This window comes from Acanthopagrus latus, chromosome 20, assembly GCF_904848185.1.
Source record: "Acanthopagrus latus isolate v.2019 chromosome 20, fAcaLat1.1, whole genome shotgun sequence".
In the NCBI taxonomy this organism is placed as follows: domain Eukaryota; kingdom Metazoa; phylum Chordata; class Actinopteri; order Spariformes; family Sparidae; genus Acanthopagrus; species Acanthopagrus latus.
In genome coordinates this window covers 8,018,858-8,037,416 of record NC_051058.1, presented here as the reverse complement: position 1 = coordinate 8,037,416, position 18,559 = coordinate 8,018,858, and the positions used below count along the sequence as shown (strand labels likewise).

General features: G+C 44.5%; 1 protein-coding gene across 2 annotated transcripts; it reads right to left on the bottom strand.

Moving 5' to 3' along the window:
- Positions 1-4,024: 4,024 nt before the first annotated feature.
- On the bottom strand, positions 4,025-8,918 carry foxj1b (forkhead box J1b). Of its 2 annotated transcripts, XM_037080442.1 has the most exons (3): positions 8,849-8,918; positions 8,069-8,730; positions 4,025-6,817 (listed from the first exon to the last, which is right to left on the bottom strand). In XM_037080442.1, exons 2-3 carry the CDS (start codon positions 8,660-8,662, stop codon positions 5,930-5,932), a joined length of 1,482 nt encoding a protein of 493 aa, XP_036936337.1. In that variant the 5' UTR covers positions 8,663-8,730; positions 8,849-8,918; the 3' UTR covers positions 4,025-5,929. The 2 variants fall into 2 exon arrangements, with proteins under 2 accessions (XP_036936337.1, XP_036936338.1); XM_037080443.1 differs by having other exon boundaries at positions 8,069-8,899.
- Positions 8,919-18,559: the final 9,641 nt, after the last annotated feature.

The window sequence follows — 18,559 nt, the reverse complement described above, 5'->3', positions numbered from 1 at the left end:
AGCCATCTGTGCATGTGCAGTTCCGGTTTGCGCTCATTTGCACACCTGCATTTGTCTGCGCTTGAATAAATATAATTAGCACATCAAAACTGAGACAAAAATCTAGAGGGTTTTCCGTGGGGGTTCATGTGGCGCTGGCAGAGTAGAGACCCAGTCGTCATTAGTCATCGCCACATTCAAACAGATAAAGGCCCTTCTGGACAAAAACCCCATGTATAACATCCAGTTCTTAGAGTAATGAACCCGCTCCAATTGTATGTAAACACAGCAGTGTGCACACTTTGCCCAATTATGAACGTAGGTGCGGCCCTAATCTCTGTAAATGAAAGAAACCCCCCTCGCCGTACGATGTCTCAATCCTTTTATTCTAATTTACCATCCGCAATTCCTTTCAAAATGGAACAGGCAATCTAAATGGAGACCTCATTAGCATTTCATACATAACCAACAGCTTTCTAGAAAGACTATTTAGGTGTGTTTCCTGCCCACGTCCCTCCTCCTGTGTCGGGCCAGTCTGGAGAGGAATTAAGGGATGGTCGGACCACTGAATATCAGTCCAGTCTTGTTCCCTTATCAATATGTGATGAGGGCCTGGAAACAAGAGATGGACGACAATTTCCCATCAGTCCAGTGAGTTGTCCTGCTGAATATCCCTCCCTGATGTATGCGAGCGATGCCCTTCCACTTGGAGACTACATGTATCAGTGTGATCTAACACTTATTTGTACATGTAATCACTAACACTCAGGGGTTCCTCTGGGGCTATAAAGCAGGCTTAAGGCGTTTTCCCTCTGCCACCTTTCACTTTGTGCCACAATGAAGGATCTAATTAGTGCGGGACCCCCACCGTGTGTCTCCTCCATAAAGAATAGCTCCGTGGCTATCCCCAATAAATGAGGAGCTGAACCCTCTGTCTGTGTCACGCTGGGAGGGGCTCTTCTTTAGCAAAGCTGGTTGACCCTGTTGATGCCTGACTCTAATCAGGAGCAGTCCAGAGGGTGCCATGATGGCAATAAAACACCAAGTACACCCTCTTCTTGTCTCCGCTTTCGGCCGTCCTCCGTGTAACCCTCCCCAACACGATGCGGAGCCCCCCAAGAGGGGCTCCGAGGAGGAGGTTATAAACCATTATGAGCCAGGTTAGCCTACAGTGACAGCCCAGCTTGTTCCTCCTTCTTTGAGCAGGTCCGCGTGCTGGGCAGTCCCAGCCCCTCAACCGCCGAGCTGAATAGAACCACGGGGCTCTGGCTCCACAGAGATAGTGTTATCTGGGCCGCCACGGGGCGCCGATCGCTCCCGTGTACACACACGCTCAGCGGGCGGCGCACACATGAGCCTGAGTGCAGACAAAGAAGCATGTGGAGCAACACAAACATTATGGGCACATAGTGCCGGCGCACATGTGCACAAACAGAGACAATTGCGGAAGTTCACACACATGTTTGGGGCCAGTGGCTGGCCTCTTTAGCCTTCAACTTGAGCCCGATAGTGACGCTGATGTTCCTTTCCAAAATGAAGTGACCTCTAGGCCCGCAGGCGACACAGGATCTCCACGCGGAGGCGGTCGGTCGGTCAGCGGTCACACGTCTCAGCCTCTGACCGGGCTGCAGTCCCTGCTGTTTTTAGGAATCTGAGTTATTCCACCCATTCCTGGAGATCTCCACACATGACCCCATAAGCCGCATTTCTCCCCTTTTCCTCCAGCGCTTTTCAATTAAAAAGAGATTTGAGGTGGAAAAGCACATTTTCATACAAGGCATGCAACCACGATCCTGGAAAAAGGGTGAGAAAATGTGCTGCGGTAAGTCCGGAGGGCGATTTTGTCGAACAGCTATGTGATGCGTCTCTCTTTTTTCTTTTTTTTTTTCTGCGGAGGTCGCTCTGATACGTGCAGGGTCAACATGTCGAGTGGGCCGCCCACATGGATGCGCGCAGAGAGGAAAGAAAGCATCACATTTCACAGCATTTCTTTAGCAATAAATTCTGGACTCCTCATGTTCTGTTACACCTGGATCCAACAAACACGTGATGTCCGTAGAACTGATGTGAGTCGACAAAAGGCTTGATGAGGCGATCGTGTGTTGTCTCATTAAACCGACTGGACCCTGAAGCACACAGTCCAAACATTTGATTGGCTGTAAAGAACATTAACTTAAGCTGAGACATGGTGATTGTACATCGTATGTCCTGGCCCTGAGTTATCTTTCTGAACTTCTGGCTCCTCACGACCCTCGGAGCAGAAGTCTCCTGAATATTTCCAAACCAACGGCGGCAAAGTTTGGGAATCCCGCCTGAGGGAAACCATTCATATCACTTCTTAAATGCACTTTTATCAGGCCTCTGTGTTCTTTGGGTTTGATTTATGCAATGCTTCTTATCTGTTATGCATTCGATGTCTTCTTCCCCTCAAACCTTTTGGCTTCTATACCTACAATATGCTTCTTCATGTTATTTTTAGCCAAGCGGGCAGTTTTCCTCTAGGGATGGCAGTGTCGGTCTGTCAGTCGGAAATATTTAAAAAATTGTTTTGCTGGGAAATTTTGTACAGGCAGACATTATCCACAGAGGATGAATCTTTCTGATGATGGTGATATCCTGGCTTTTCCGTAAGCACCGCTGTGAGACTGACAGTTGTGATTTTTGAAAGAAAAAAGAAACGTCTCAATAATTATTGAGGATTGAAATGAACTTTGGTCCAGGCGGTCATGGTCCCCTGAAATCCACTTTCTTTATCAGGAATGTCAATTTTTCATTTTCAGTAACAACCTACATTGAGAATACTTTTACTGTGTTAGCCCAGACTTTCAGCTGTTCTTCAGTGCCCAGGTATTAGATTAGCCATTCGATTAGACAGTCAGTGCAGGACGCTACAGAAGACAGGTAAAATCAGAAGGGAAGCAGGTGAGCAGGCCGGCAAATGAGGGTGGACAAACAATTTGTGCAGTACGTTAATGAAGGTTTAGTGCTAATTAACAGCTATTACCATGCCAATACACTAAACAAACTAAGCTGAAAATGGTAGATTTATACCTGCTAAACAGTAGCATGTTCAACTGTAAGTAAATTAGCATGCTGACTTAGCATTTAGCCTCTTAGATCCATTAATGAGGTTGTAGATTCTATATTGTCATACTACAAATTGTTTGTTGCATTTTGCAAATATTTAAAGTGTTGATGAGACATTTGTAGTGCTAGTTAGCTACTGTACGCATGCTTATATTCTAAACACACAAAACCGAACATGTCAGACATTGTACCTACCAAACATTAGCATACGTAACTTTAAGTTAGCATGCTGACGTTAGCATTTAATCTTTCAGAGCCACTAACAAAGCTGTAGAATCTTTGTCTTGTTGCACATTGCAAATGTTCAAACAAAGATTCTAACAGAAATGTTTGGTGCGATTTAGCAATTGCAAGCATGCTAACACACTAAGCTGATATGGTGAATATGGTGAACATGGAACCAGCATGTTCGAATGGCCAGTGTGAGCACTGATATAAGCATTTTGCTCGAAAGAACAGCTGCTAGCATAGCAGACTCGCTTCCTTTTTTTTCTTCTTTGGGAAGTCCTTTCTAATAGATTATTAAATCATCATACATTTTAAAATCTCATGTCATTTAAATATTTTTCTGCTTTTCTAAGACCATACACCACTCCGACACCCCGACTTTGGTTGCAGTCCTGACTGTCGTGTCTCTAAAATGATCATAGAGTTGAATACACACCTCAACAGAACAGTTTCATTAAACAAATGCAATGTTAAAGGTCTAATGTAGGAAATGACATTGTATTGTACAGCTGTTTATACTTATGTACCCCCTCTCCAGACCTGTCTGCTGATTAATAATAAACCCTGACAGACCTTTTTATCTCCTGATTGCGCACACACACACACACACACACACACAGCTCCAACTCAAACACTAATCCCGACCACAGCGACATATTGCAGTCCAACATGTGTGTCTGCTTCACGGTGACAAGTGAATACAACATGTTTTTGTGTTACTGTTCTTTCTTTAATTGACACCATTTATTGCATCGAGGCATGATTGCATTTTTAACAGCTTAAAAAAGTACAAATGAAAATAACATGGTGAGATTAAAGAGTTCGTATCAAACTTGATCAATATGATACAATAAGAAAAAATCTGGCCATTAAGAGTTTGATTTATATGTACCTGCTCATCACCCCTCCCCCCTTGGAAATCGACAGTTATTATGTTCTCATCACAGATTTATGAAAAAAAGAATCATACAAACAAAAAAAGACACCAAAGTAATCAATGAGGACAAAAAGGGAAAATCCATCACCCAGTGACAGAAAACAGGACTTTTTTTTTTTCTTATCATTAATCAACACAGAAACACCAACGAACTGCATATTCCTTATGAACAAATTTGGCTAAATATAATCAACAAATGTCCAGTGTTGTATACATTTGGATAGAAAAAAAACAGGATATTCAAGCGAAAAAACAAAAGACTTCTTGTGTTGAGTTCATTGTTCATTAAGAATCCGATGTGGACAATTACAGTATAATGCATCACTTCCATTTGTGGTCAGTAAACTTCATGAGAAACATTTGAATTAATAAAAAAAAAAAAAAATCAAACTAATCAATCCCAAAAAACGAAGCCATCCCCGCTCCCCCTAAATCTGCCACCTATCAAAGTGCATAATGTTTGACTTTCATGACATGACGAGAAGGCGATCGATTCCAGGTCTGTAGACAAATGTTTCTGCCTAGCTTCATTCTATATTACTCTTTAGTGAATATATATTAAATTGACTATACAACAAAGCCATAAATGACTGATTTCTAATCTCGGACTATGAATTTAAAGTTTCTCTCGGTGTCTATCCTGGTCTTCATCTTTCGTCGTCACACGTCGTTGCGATGAATGACTGGTTTCGTTGCATGTTAGTAAAAAAAAAAAAAGTTTAACAACCTGCTAATGTAGCAAAATAGAATCCTGCCTGTCCTCTTGGTCTTGTCACCACAGTGCTTGTTTGTGGAGAGTGCTTTGAAGGGAGGGCGGTTGTTTTTTTTTTTTCGTCTCTTGTCGACAACATCTCGTCACGTAGCCGCGGCTCGGTCCAATCCAGCGACACATTCTCTCGCCATCCGCTGCCTCACATCGGTTCCAGAAAATCCATCTTGGAGGATAACAATATCCCTTCTCTCAGTCTTCAGTGCGCCCTAATCCCTCGCAGTCCACGTGAAACTTATAAACGTGTCTCTGTTGTGTTATCGCATGTCGCCCTTTGCTTCCTGTCAGTCAGTGGAAGTCAGTGGTGGGAAATAATCCCTAATCGTGTCGCCCAACTAACTTTACAGTCAGATCGATGTCTTTTTTTAGGGGAATCTTTGTCAGCTGGCATCACAGCTCATCTCATCGTATTTGTATTTAAAGGAGCACTGCGTAGATTTGGAGAGGAGATTCGAAACTCGGAATTTTAATATTTACAATATAATGAGGTAAAAACTGATGTGATAAATGAACAAACGAGCCGTTCTGGTCTCCAGGACACTGTTTGGAGCTAGAGAGGTGGCAGGGTCCGCCAAATATAAACAAAGAAAAACAGTATGGAATTGTGTTGTTCCTTTAAGGTTAGTTTGTTTATTCAGTCATGAAAACAAAGAGAGGTGATTTTTTTGGTTTGCTTTTGTTTGTTTTGTTTTTTTTATTCATCCAATGTAGGTCTTTCTCTTCTTCTCCAACACTATGTACTGCTCCTTTAAACAAAACAGACAAGTAAATGTGACGTAAAATAACCAACAAATGCACTGGACTGCAGACTGATCGGAGTGAATGAAGAAGTGTAGTTCAAAGCCCTCTGGGGGCCACTATAGGGTTGGACCAGTAATCAGAGATGTTCAGGTCAGTAATTAAGAGTCAATGAGTTGTGAGGTCAAAGGTCACAGATAGGCCTCCACTCGCTCCCACGGCTGCATCTCTGTGAAGAAGCCCTCGCACAGGCCGAAGTTCTGATCCAGAGTCAGGGGGATCGCGTGCACCTCCTCCTTGATCTCCTCCCAGGGCTGCAGCACCGACGCCTCGGGCTGCTCTGGGAACAGCGCGGCGGGCTCGTCGAACTGCTGCAGGTGGTGGTGGCCCTGCAGCAGCTGATCCTGCTGCGGGTGCTGCTGCGGCACGTGGAGCACGTCTCCCATGCTGACCACGCAGTCCATGGAGGCGGCGCTCAGGTCCATGTAACCGTACGACTGGTGGTGGTTCAGGTGCTGGCTCTGACCCATGATGTCCCCTCCGCCGCCGCCACCGCACCACCTCCCCAGCCCCGCCGAGTGCTGCCTGCCCTGCATGGAGACCTCCATCTCGCAGCCGAGGGAGCTCAGCGCTGTGTTGATGTCCAGGTCCTCGAAGGTGCTACAGTTCCCGCTGAGGACGTCGTCGAACACGGACGCCAGGTCGAAGTCCCCCCGCAGGATGTCTGCTTTGTGGGCCTCCGTCGCCAAAAGAGGAGACTCAGTCGCCCTCATGGCCTTAATGTTGTTCTTGGAGGGCAGGTGCTTCCGTTTGCTGCCCACCTCTTGGTAGGGGAAGCCATTTTGGGTGCTGTGATAACCCTGAAGCAGCTTGCTCTGTCTGTGAGTGCCACTGCTGCTGCTGCTGCTGCTGCTGTTGTAGTGGTTAGCAGACATCCTCCTGCGTTTGAAGATGCCGTTGACGAACATGTCAGCGTACTGCGGATCGATCTGCCAGAAGCCCCCCTTCCCCGGCTCGTCTTTCTGTCGGGGGACCTTCTTGAAACACTTGTTGAGCGACAGGTTGTGGCGAATCGAGTTCTGTGACAAGAATGAGAGAGAGAGAGAGGAAAAACAAGGGTAATTAACAGGATCCCATTGGCTTTGAGCAAAAAAAAAATTGAGTTAGTCATGCAAAAAACCGAATGTGCCAGTTTGTCTTTGTAAGGGAGACGAGAACGCTGAGGAGGAGGAGGAGGAGGAGGAGGAGGAGGAGGAGGAGGAGGAGGAGGGGTGTATTATTGTTGTTTGTATAGGAAAGCAAATGTACCTAATGAGGCTTTCTAGTAGCAGGCAAGCTCTGCGCATTTCAAACATGATCAGCTGTGCTTAGCTGCCATCTCTCTCAGGAGCCCTCATTAACACAAGCACGCACACACACACGCACGCACGCACGCACACACACACACACACAAACATTAGAGTGCTTTCTTCACCGCACCATCATTCCCCTCAGACAAAAAAAAAAAAAAAAAAAACCTGTATGAGCACTCTTCTTCTCTTGCAAGATGGAAATTTCTGAATGCCTTTCATTAAAGGGGCACTACATTGTTTTTGGAGAAAGAAATCCAAACTCGGTTTTGGAATATTTAGAGAAAAAAAAAACCCAAATGTTTATCTTTTCCATGACGGGGGAAAAACGAGCTGGAAAATAAGGTCCCAGGAACACTGTTTGAAGCTAGAAAGGTGGCAGGGTCTGCCACATATAAACAAAGCGAAACAGTGTGATATTGTACTGTCCTTTAAGTTTGTTTGTTTGTTAAGTCAAGAAGACAAATAGTCTGTTATTTACTTTGTTTAGACACAAAAAGAACAAGTCAGTAAAGATCTTTCACTTCTGAATATACTGTCTTTCAAAAACAACGACTTAGTGCACCTTTTGACCTTTAAAAAGGACAGTATGTCATTTTGGAGAAGGAATTCAAACTTGGGATTTTTATATTTACAATATCAATGAGGTAATAATACAAAGTCAGACATATTAATCCTCTCCATGACTGAATAAACGAGCTGTTTAGCTAAGGTAAGGAAAATAAGGTTTGGAGCAGGTGGCAAAGAAGAGAGTTTGTTTATTTAGTTAAAAACTATACAGTGCCCCTTTAAATTAGACTCGTCCTGTGCTGGGATCACTCTGTGGACATGCTGGAGCTACTTCTGATGATTTAGACACAAAGACGCCCCTGTGTGATGTCTGCTGGAGACACTGGGATCAGTTGCTCCCCCCTTCTCCTCCTCAGCTCGCCATTTATCTGACTCATCAATAATAGAAGGAGAGCGAGGCGCTCTGGTTACCTGCCAGCTGGGCTCCGCGTGTCTGTAGTAGCAGAAATTCTCCGTTATCCAGTTATAGATGGTGGACAGAGTCACTTTGGGCTGCTTGCTGGCCTGCATGGCCATGCAGATGAGAGAGGCGTAAGAGTAAGGCGGTTTGACTTTCGGGTTGGTCTTGTAGTCGACCTCCACGGGCGGGCTGGCCTGGATGGGGATCTGCGGGTAGCCGCTCCCTGGATGTGCGCAGGTGGAGAAGCGCGGCGCCGCGCCGGTGGTGGAGTCGCTGCCGGAGGTGACGGGGCTCCCGAGGTACGGAGGCATCCCGGTGGCGGCGGTGTCCCCGGCCGGCGGGCTGGACGGAGAGTCGGTGCCGCCTCTGGGGAAGCCGAGCCGCTTGAGGCAGAGGTGCTGCTGGGAGGACGGGCAGCCCGGCCCGGCTCCGTTGGGTGGCTCCGGGTCCGCGCTGATGATGGAGAAATTCTGGAGCCAGTGGAGGCTGGTGAGGCTGTCGTCCGTGGGGCCGGAGTCGGACCCGGTGAGCTGATCCTCCGGGTAAACCTCCAGCCATTTCTCCTTAAACTTGTTGGCGATGTCGGGGCTGGTGAGGACCGGCATCCTGGATTCGTGGGGGCTGAAGATGTCCAGGAGATCTTCAAAACGGCATTTAAAAGTTCCGTTTTATCCTGCGGTCAAAGGAGGAAACGTAGACGTTAGACACATGTCAAATAAACCGCCGGGAATTGAAGAGTGTTTGGTCAAAATATCCCAAAGCAGATGCCAAGTGATGCGTAATGCGCCTACCTCCGGTGCAGCCTTTCTGGAGGATCTTCTCTTGTGTGCACCTGTTGCAGTCCGTCCCTGCCTCTCCTCTCCTCTCCTCCCCTCTCCTCCCCTCCCCTTCTCTCCTCTCCTCTCCTCCCCTCTCCTCCCCTCCCCTTCTCTCCTCTCCTCTCCTCCCCTCCCCTTCTCTCCTCTCCTCTCCTCCCCTCCCCTTCTCTCCTCTCCTCTCCTCCCCTCTCCTCTCCTCCCCTCCCCTTCTCTCCTCTCCTCTCCTCCCCTCCTCTACTATCCTCTCCAAGGACTCAGCGGCGCATCCAGTCTCTGCGCAACAAGTGCGGCCGGGGGAGGGAGGAGGAGGCCGAGGAGCATCCAGCAGCAGCTCATATGGAGATTACAAAAAAGAAAGAAAAAGAAAGGGAGTCAGGACAGGGCCATGCCGACTGAGAGCGAAGCGGGCTCGGTTTGAGTGTCTGCGGGAGGTCGAGACGCGTGAATGTGCGAGAGAAGTCGCTCATAAAGCCCCGAGAGACTGCCCACCGTCCCTTTAACCGCCCGAGGGGTGTTTCTGATTGGCTGGCTATCCTTGCCCCGCTCCTTCAGCTTTCGCTTTAACTCCCTCTCTCTCTCTCTTTCTCTCTCTCCACACACGCTCACTCAGAAGGAGCGGCCCTCTGTTGAATGTGAGGGTACTACAGGTTCACCGCAGCAGTCAGTGTGTCGGCTACAGGCTGTAACGTGACCTCTGTGGCGCGCGTCACGGCCCCTTCCATCCCCGCTGGCGCTGAAAAAAAAACAACAAAAAACACGCGCCACGCATCCCGCTCACAGGGGAGCAGAGCCCACCTCACCCGACCGGCCCCTGTTTGTCATTCCCTCACAATGTGGACGGCCTACCTGTCAGCGGGTTCCGACTTAATCCCTTTTGCAAATGCGCTCCGTTTCAAAACAAATGCTTTGTTAATGTATGGAAGATAAGCTGAGACAGAAGTTAAAGGACAAGTCTGCCCCGCCAAAAAAGAAGGGAATTCAGTCATTATCTCTTCATCCCCATGCTGAGGGAAAGTCAGGGGAAGTTTTGTAGTCATGAGCAACAGATGGGAAAAAAACCTTCACTTAAACAACTTAAGTAGATGGGGACTTGTTTTAAAATGTAAAAAAACAAAACAAAACAAACAAATAAAAACAAAACAAAACCCTACAACAACAAAAAACACAAACTCATAAAATGTCTCAATACAGCTCGTCTGGCTGCTCGCCACCTTTGTACCTCCAAATAATGAATACATATTTATAGAGTTTGTATGATAAACTCAAGATTGTAAATATAAAAATTCTGTCTTTTAATTTCCTTTAAAGGAGCTCTTTGTAGTTTTGGGGAAGAAGTTTTAACCAGAAGAATATTTCTTACCCCTAAACATACTGAAAAAACAAACTGACCTTAAAGGGCAACACAGTATCATGCTGTTTTACTTTGTTTTTATGTGGCAGACCCTGCCACCTTTCTGGCTTTAAACAATGGTCTGGAGACCTTATTTTACTCTGAGAACAGCTTGTTGTTTTTTAGGTAACATCATTAATATTGTACATTTTGAAATTCTGAGTTAGAATTTCTCCAAAACTACGTAGTGCCCCTTTAAAGCAGAAATCCTTCACTATAGCTGCTAAGCTTAAGGATTTTCAGTTTTGGTTGGACTTGTCCTTTAGAGGATGTGTCACTGCTTTGTCAGTGTTTTGATTTCCTGTCGCTTCTCATGAAGCATGTCGGATATTGAATGATGCCCCGTCATGCTGGTCCGGCAAAAACAACCTTTTTATATTTGACATTCTTTTAAAAAAAAAATGAATAAAAGGAAATGCCATCAGAATGCATCCAGCATACTGTCAGGTTCTGTAGAGCTTCAGTTTTAGCTGACTTTAGTTGTGCCGGTAGATTTGGTTTGCAGTTTGCTGTAACTGTAGCGCAACATTCATTCTGTGTGAGGAGGTCATGTTGAAACACTGCCTCCCAGTGGATTATTACTGTATTGCAAGTACACCAGACTTGATGAGCACCGACCGGCATATGGGTTTGGAAAAGTTAACTCTAAGGAGGAGAGACACGGCTGGCAAATGCCTCTGCTCTTATTTCCTTGGATGCAAAGTTTCCTGGCTTTCCTAAAATGTCATATCCGACTTTTCCATCCCACTCCTTGTACGTTTGCCTTATTTTCTGGTTGAGGGAGAGATGCGACCATCCATGTCAGACAAACAGAAGTCCTTTCTTACGCTGTGAAATCTGATAAAGAGATCCTATGGAAAGCATTACTTTAAGTGTGCTTCTTTTTTAAAGTCAACTTTTAAAATGTTCACTGGCATCTGATCTGAAGTATGAGTACCTCAAAACTTAAGTATAGTGATTCCTGCCATTCCTTAACGGGGCACTACACAGTTTTGGAGATGTAAATTCAAACGTAGAATTTTAATATTTACAGTATACAGTACACTGAAATATTTATTGTAACCATGACTAAAAAAAAAACAAGCAGTCCTCAGAGGAAAATAAGGTCCCCAGAACACTGTTTGCAGCTAGAAAGGTGTCAGGGTCCGCCACATATAAACAAAGTAACACAGAATGAAATTGTGTTGTCCTTTAAGGTCAGTTTGTTTATTCAGTTTATTCTGTCATGAAAACAAAGAGAGTTTGTCTAATTAGTTTATTTAGGCATAGAAAAGTAAAAAAAAAAAAAATCTTCCAATTAAAATTTCTTCCCCAACTCTACATAGTGCACCTTTAAAGAAAAGGTAGATCCGGTGTAAGTCAAACACTGTATACTGAAAAAATCATGGCCACTTGACAACTGGAGCCTGAAAGTAATTTTTTACAAGAGCTGCGGCCCACATGCATTAATGATGGCTCTTGCTCCTGAGCCCTGAGGATATGTCATAACGCAGTGCCAGCCATCTCTCCTCCACCCAAACACATTTTGTCAACACATCTGCTGAAGATTTGGAGCGCTGACGAGGGCTGGCATTCCACGTAGGGCACCGAGGATGGATGATGCCGCAACACTCAAAGAACGTGGATACGTCGGGCCAGCTGCTGCACGCCGTCAAGGGGGCTTGATTTTTTTAAAAAACGTTTCCAGGTTTGTTCAGGTTCTTGACAAAGGGCATGCTGGTGAGACGGGCAAATGTTTGGACAGCTGTTCTTATTGTTGCCAGGCTGTCCCAACAGCAGGGACTGAGCACACATACAATACTGCTACAGTACAGCTAATGGGGCTGAAAGAGGCCACTGAGGAGGACTGTTTCTCCAGTATGTATTTCCTATTAGTCCCTTCACTTCATCCCTCCTGTGAAGCTCACAACTTCAATTTTAGGGACAGGTGGAAGATATTTTCGCGTCAGTGATCAATGAACAAACTTGTGCAGAGCGCAGACATCAGGAATTCTCCCTTTATGAGTTTTAGAACGTTCTTAAATCAGCTCATTTTTGACACGTACATTAACACAGGGAAAACCTAAACTTTGTCTGTGTCAAATATTTATATTCACTTTCTTGCTGAGGGTTGTACAATAAGATTGATACCACTGTTGTAGCTGTGTGTGTGGTAAAAATGAGGCTATCACTAGCAACCTAGCTATGTTAGCTTAACACATAGAGTGGAAGCACATAAAAGGTGCTGGCATGACTCTGTGCTGTAGTTACAGCCAACAAATTACATCCTGTTTCTTTAATTCACAAAGTACAGGTAGGTGTTTTTGGAACCCTTGGACAGAGCCAGGCTGTTTCACCCTGTTTCCACTTTTTGTGTCGAGCTAGGTTAGCCAGCAGCTGGCAACAGCTGCATATTAAAAATAGGTCTACGAAAATGAGAGCCTTGTCATTTTTCTTTTTTTAGCTAACTCTCAGCAAAAAGAACAAGTGAGCATATCTCGCAAACTGTTGAGCTACAAGGTAAAATCCACAGTTGTTCACAGTTAGAAAATTAAAATGAATGCGTGGACAAAATCATTTCTGTGGGCAGGAACAGTTTTTACAATTTAGCCTATATGCCTATTCAGGTTCTTGCTGAGATTTAGCTAAGATTTATACAATTCTGATCTCTGTACTTGACAAATGAGCTATTGCCTGAAGCTCGCTCATAACACTTAACACAAAGACAATAAACAAGGGGAAGGAGCTAACCCAGCTATTTGTTGTGATTTAAGGCTAATAAATTAACAAATGACTTCTAATTAGTTAAATCACAAAGTGCAGGTAGGTGATTTTATTACCTTTGGACGGAGCCAGGCTCGCTGTTTCACTTTGTCTCCCTTTTTGCATCAAGCTAGTTTAGCCATCTGGCAATAATGGCATGTTTATGGTACAAACATGAGAGTGGTTTCAAACTTCTTAGTTACTCTCAGAAAGAAAATGCAGAAGCACAGACCATCTCCGCTAAAATGTCAAGCAACAAGGTTTGTTCAAGAGTTAGGGAATAAAACCACAAATGTCCAGACATAGCTCCAGTTTTAAAGGGAACCATTTTGACATTGTGGCTAACCAAGCTCAACACAAAAACTAACAACAGGGTGAAACAACATAACAAAAACCCACATGCTTTTTGTGAATTAACCAAATGAGATACAATTTGTTCATTCCTGAGTTTAAAATAGACGCGCGGAGACAGGGAGCTCCTTGTTTCTATTCCGTGTGTTAAGCTACATTAGCTCGCTGCTGGCAATAGCTGCATACTTTAAGTACAAGCATGAGAGTGGCCAATGTTCTTATCTTAATGGTTCATCATATTCCCCAATTATCAAAAACTGTTTCTTTAAGCTGCCCACAGTGGACATTTTGGCTGCTTGATTTCTTTATTTAAAAACTTTGTGTAAACCTGGATTTGACGTGGAAGTTTGAAGTGGAAATCTGAAAAATGGTATGGCAAGTGCCCATAAAGAAAACCGAAACAAGCTGCAGGTAACAAACAAATTGTCAACTGTTAACCAGAGTGACCACATCTAAGGTCACACTAGAATATAAATGTGAATTGGTTTCTCTTACTAGTTTTTACGCCATGTAAAAACATGATTTTATTACCATGGATGTCAATGACCTCAACTTTCCCCCCTAGTGTTACAGTAAATTGTAACTTTACTTTGTGCTTCCCTTCTATTCACCACTAGGTGTCAGTATTTCCAACCTTTTCCTCCATCTCTCCTCTCTTCAAACAGCTGCTACAAACATGCCATTGATAAAAGGATGTTTACAGTTTACAGTTTCCCACAATTCTGAGCGGTGGGTGTGTGTTTGTGCATGCGTGTGTGTTGACATCAGAGGGCTCATTTTACACAGAGCCCTGCATTTTATTTATTTATTTATTTCAAAATTGCTGCTTGAGTAGCCTGGATATTTCCCATCCTCACCCTAATCCCCCTTCATCAGTGCAGGCAGGGGATTTATTGTTGGGCTGGAGACTATTCTCAAATATAATAAGCTAAGGGGGGTGGGGGGGATTTGAAGAATTACATAATTTCAGTGTAACTATTGTACTGTATTCAATTTTCATTCATTGTTCATTGTCTAGTGATTTCTTTTTTGTTCTGTTTATTGTGCGATATTTGGCACTTCCAAATTATGTTAAATAATTAAGCGGGTCCTTGGTATGAGCCTGATGGCCTCTTGGCCTCTGTCTGATTTGATCTAGCTTTGTGTGTATCCAAATAGAATAAAGAAGAGTGTTCTTACAAATACCACCTTTGTGTAAGTGAGCACACATGACTGCATTCTTCTTCCTTGCTATCTCTCCAGACTGCCATCTAAAATAACAAATGACCAATTATCCATTATTGTATGCTCATTACTTTCAGAAATGTATAGCTGCAGGGTAATTAAGCCTTTAATGTGGCCGTCTGCATGAAGCTGGGTGTTTTTTTCTTACACTCATCACTCTCCTTCTCTCAGACCCCACATCTTCACTCTGTCGTGTCCTTGAGCAAAGCAGCAGCCTGCAGTTGAAAACCCATGCTCGCTGTGTTATTACACAACAAAAGGCGAAAATGGGGATGTAGTACCGCCGCAGTCCGCACTGATGTGTGCAGATAAGTTGCGGCACTGATGGGATACACACGCTCTCACACACACACACACACACTGAGAGGGGAGATGTGCTTTATGAGGAGAAGTGCGCAGAGGAGACACGACGCTTCTGAATATATTCACCCATGACTGTCGGCTGTCCCCTAATTTAACTCCGAGCGATGTAATTGGCGATGGTGGATTTGTTTACCATATTTGGCAAGATAGTGACACAGCGCGCCTGGGAATTGGACGAGAGCGGCCGTCATTCACAAAAGTCTGCCTTCTGGAGCTTTACAAACAAAGCGCGTGCTCACGGGAGTTGTAGTCCAAAACAAACCCGTTGTGGGATCACTCGAGTGGGAATTCACCTCCTCCGCGGCGCCTCCAACGCCACGTGTGTGTTGTAATTTAAAACGCACGCACTGCGATGGAACACTTTCGTCCAACGTATGTTGAAGTGTAAAAACGGACACGCACCAGTCGGTAAAGAAACACGCCGAGCCGAGACCCTCCGCTCGAAGCATACAAATCCCACCGGCGACGCTCTCACCCGATTGGCCGCCGCCGCCTGTCAATCACGCCGCGATCCTTCTACTACCGCTCCTACAGTAAATATTTGTGTTTGCTCAACCGGCTGTATCCTCATCTGCACAACGCCGAGCTGAGCAAGACGCTCGGCAGACTGTGGCGGTGGGTACTGGAGCTCTACGAGAGACCCTCACCTTTAGCTAATGAGTTAGTCTTGGATGTAAACCATCAGAACCATCAGTGTTCCCAAGCAAAGAAATCAGGATATGAATTTCATTCAAAAATGGGAAATGGGACAACTGAGGAGAAGTGCATTGTCTCAAGTTCTGCATAAATAAAAGTATAATATTTGATGGGAAAGTACTGTATCTGTCTCAGTATCCATACTTTCACTCCTCTTGCAGGCCTTACGCCACGCCGCTTATCAACAGCCTGGCTTTGGCACCACCTGCACACAGTCCACCCTCTGGTTGGGAGCAGCCTATCTACACAACACTCACCAGGCCTTAAAGAGGGAGAAGCCCCTTAAAAGTCTGTGCATATGGACCAAACCTAGCTGGATTTCTGAAGGACCAAGCTGGTATCTGTTGGCCAAAGCTTCAAATGACTCATGTCGTGCAATAATTTATGTTACAATAAATTTGTTCATTTTCTTGGGGGTAAAAAAATCTAAAGATTTTTCTGAGTGGAAAGCACTGAGGAGTGACATTTAAACCTGCACTGGACACTAAAATTAAAACTTCACACTAAGGAAATGTTGGTATGCAAGTAGCACCTATTTAAGACGGGGAGTTTCAGGTTCAACAGCAGGTTTTCCACTCTTAATCTGGCTGAGAAAAATAAAGTCTTTACCTTCAAACTTCTTATTGATGGTTCCAAAGTAGACTGTGTTACATTTTGATTTGAACCGAAGGTATTTCATTTTTTCCCTTTACGAGGCAAGAGTTAGGTATGCATTAATCTGTAAGGAGTTTATGGCCAAAAGCAAAGAGGGATCACGGGGACCAGGATATTGTGTCTCACCTCTCAGTTTATCACTGAAGACCGCATAACAAGCATTTCAAATGAAAATACCCCACCTGCCCAGCTTTAAGGGGTCCAAAGAGTGTCTGTTAGTGTTTGTTGAAAAAGCTGCTTCCTGTTGCTTTTACACTGCGATGAGAGCGAACCAAAATGGTGACGTCAAGGCCAGGAAAGCTGAATAATCAGATGAAACTCAGTATAAAGCTTAAGGGAGATGCAGATTCTTGTGACGTGTCTCTGTAGATTCATCAGTGCAAGCGACCCCTTTCACACTGTCACATTGTTTTCACAAAGTCAGTTGATACCTCGCTAATATAAAAATTTTGACTATTTTGACACTAATTGACCTGTTCAGAAACCTCAAGTCTTGCCATAATTCTACTGAAACCAAGACTCTGGAGTTTTTTGTGCCAAATTAAAATAAATATAAAGTGTTTGTCAGTGAATTTGTGAGGCTGCTCGGCAGATTAATTTACCTTTGTTAAAGCCAGTTCTACTGTCCTCGTTTCCAATCTTTGAGCTAGCTAGCTAAGTGTAGCTGTACCCCTGGCTGTGGCTACATTTTTTAATGAATAAATACGAGAGTGGTGTCACTCGCCACACTCAGCAGCCACGATAGATTCATATCTGATATCGCTGAGGCCATTTTCTCTCTCGGCTGGACTTTTTGCTCTTGCTGCCGACCTGCTGCTTCATTTCCAGTTCTCTTTCCAGTCCCAGCAGCTGCTCCTGCTGGGTTTCCTGTGAGGAGATCAGCTAATTTCACAGATCCAGCTCGGGGTGGAGTGCCTGATGGACAGGACAGCTGGATTGGGTTTTCCAGGCAATGCGAACAGCTACACGATATGCTCCACTGACTTTTGACACAGAAAAAGGCTTCAACGTTTTGACACTCCTTTTAGAGTATAAAACAGAGTTTGAAAAAACCTTTTCCAACGCACAGTGACCGTTGTCGACACGGTCCCAAAATGGATTGAACTTAAAAGGGCCATATATGAAATCAGGTTTATTTCTTTTCCAATTAAGGCCACAGTACCATGTACTGAAGCCTCAACTTCACTATTTAAATGTAATCATTCCCAAAGAGGAAAATATCTGCTACACTTGCCAGCACCTCAGTGACCACACTATCTTGAAGACAAACATGGTGGCTGCTGAGCCGACGTCCCACCCGCTTTTAAACACTTCCTGTGTGGGTGCGACCCGCCCGCAGCAGCTCAGTGGCGCACTGTCTGAGCAGTTTGGCGTGACAGCCCGGTTGCCAATGACAACAAGACAGCCAGACAGAAGCAACATTGATTTATCCATACTTCCACGAGGCCTTGGAGCCAGCCAATAGCCTGCATGTGGAAGTTTGTGGAAGAGTGGCGAGATCATCAGGTGACATTTACACCACCCAGACCCGTTCACACTTGTGTCCTACGGTGAGCACACGAATCCGGACGCGGTGACTGACGAGCGCCATCTACTGCTTTACAAAGTAAACAACAGCATTAGGAAAATACTAGAGTGTGGCACCTTCTACAGTGACCTTTTCTTCACGGATGTGTGACAAATCAAAGGGAAAAAAAAAAATCACAAATGTGTCATTGTAAGGTGCCGGGCCACCGTGCGTCTGCAGAACCACTTCAGTGTTCTTTGGCATCGCTTCACCAAGTCTCTGGAACTTTACTGGATGGATGAACACCTTTCCTCCAGAATACTGAGTTAAATCTCCCACAGTTGTTCAGGTGTATTTAGACTGTGAAGGTATACAACTCATATCATTTCCATTCTTATTCAACTGTTGAATGACCTTTTGAGGTTGAGGAGAAGATCAAGGTACCTCCCATGTCTGCGTATTAGGTATTACAACTTTTACACTTGTCGGAGGAGCCATTTACCTGAATAGTCTAAGTGAGAATCGTATTTTTTAGGGAGCCATCCTGAAAGGATAGCTCAGAGTGAGGTAGAGATGTTTTCCATCTTCTCTTCTTTTTACATAATTCAAACTCAATATATTTGAATTAAGAGGTTATTTGCAAAAAAAAAAAAAAAAACAAAAAAACTGTACAGCCGGATTATGGCATTAAAGTGACGTGTAAAATAAGAGTCCGAGTCATACTTTTTTTCCAAAAATGTAATCGGTTTAAAAAGAA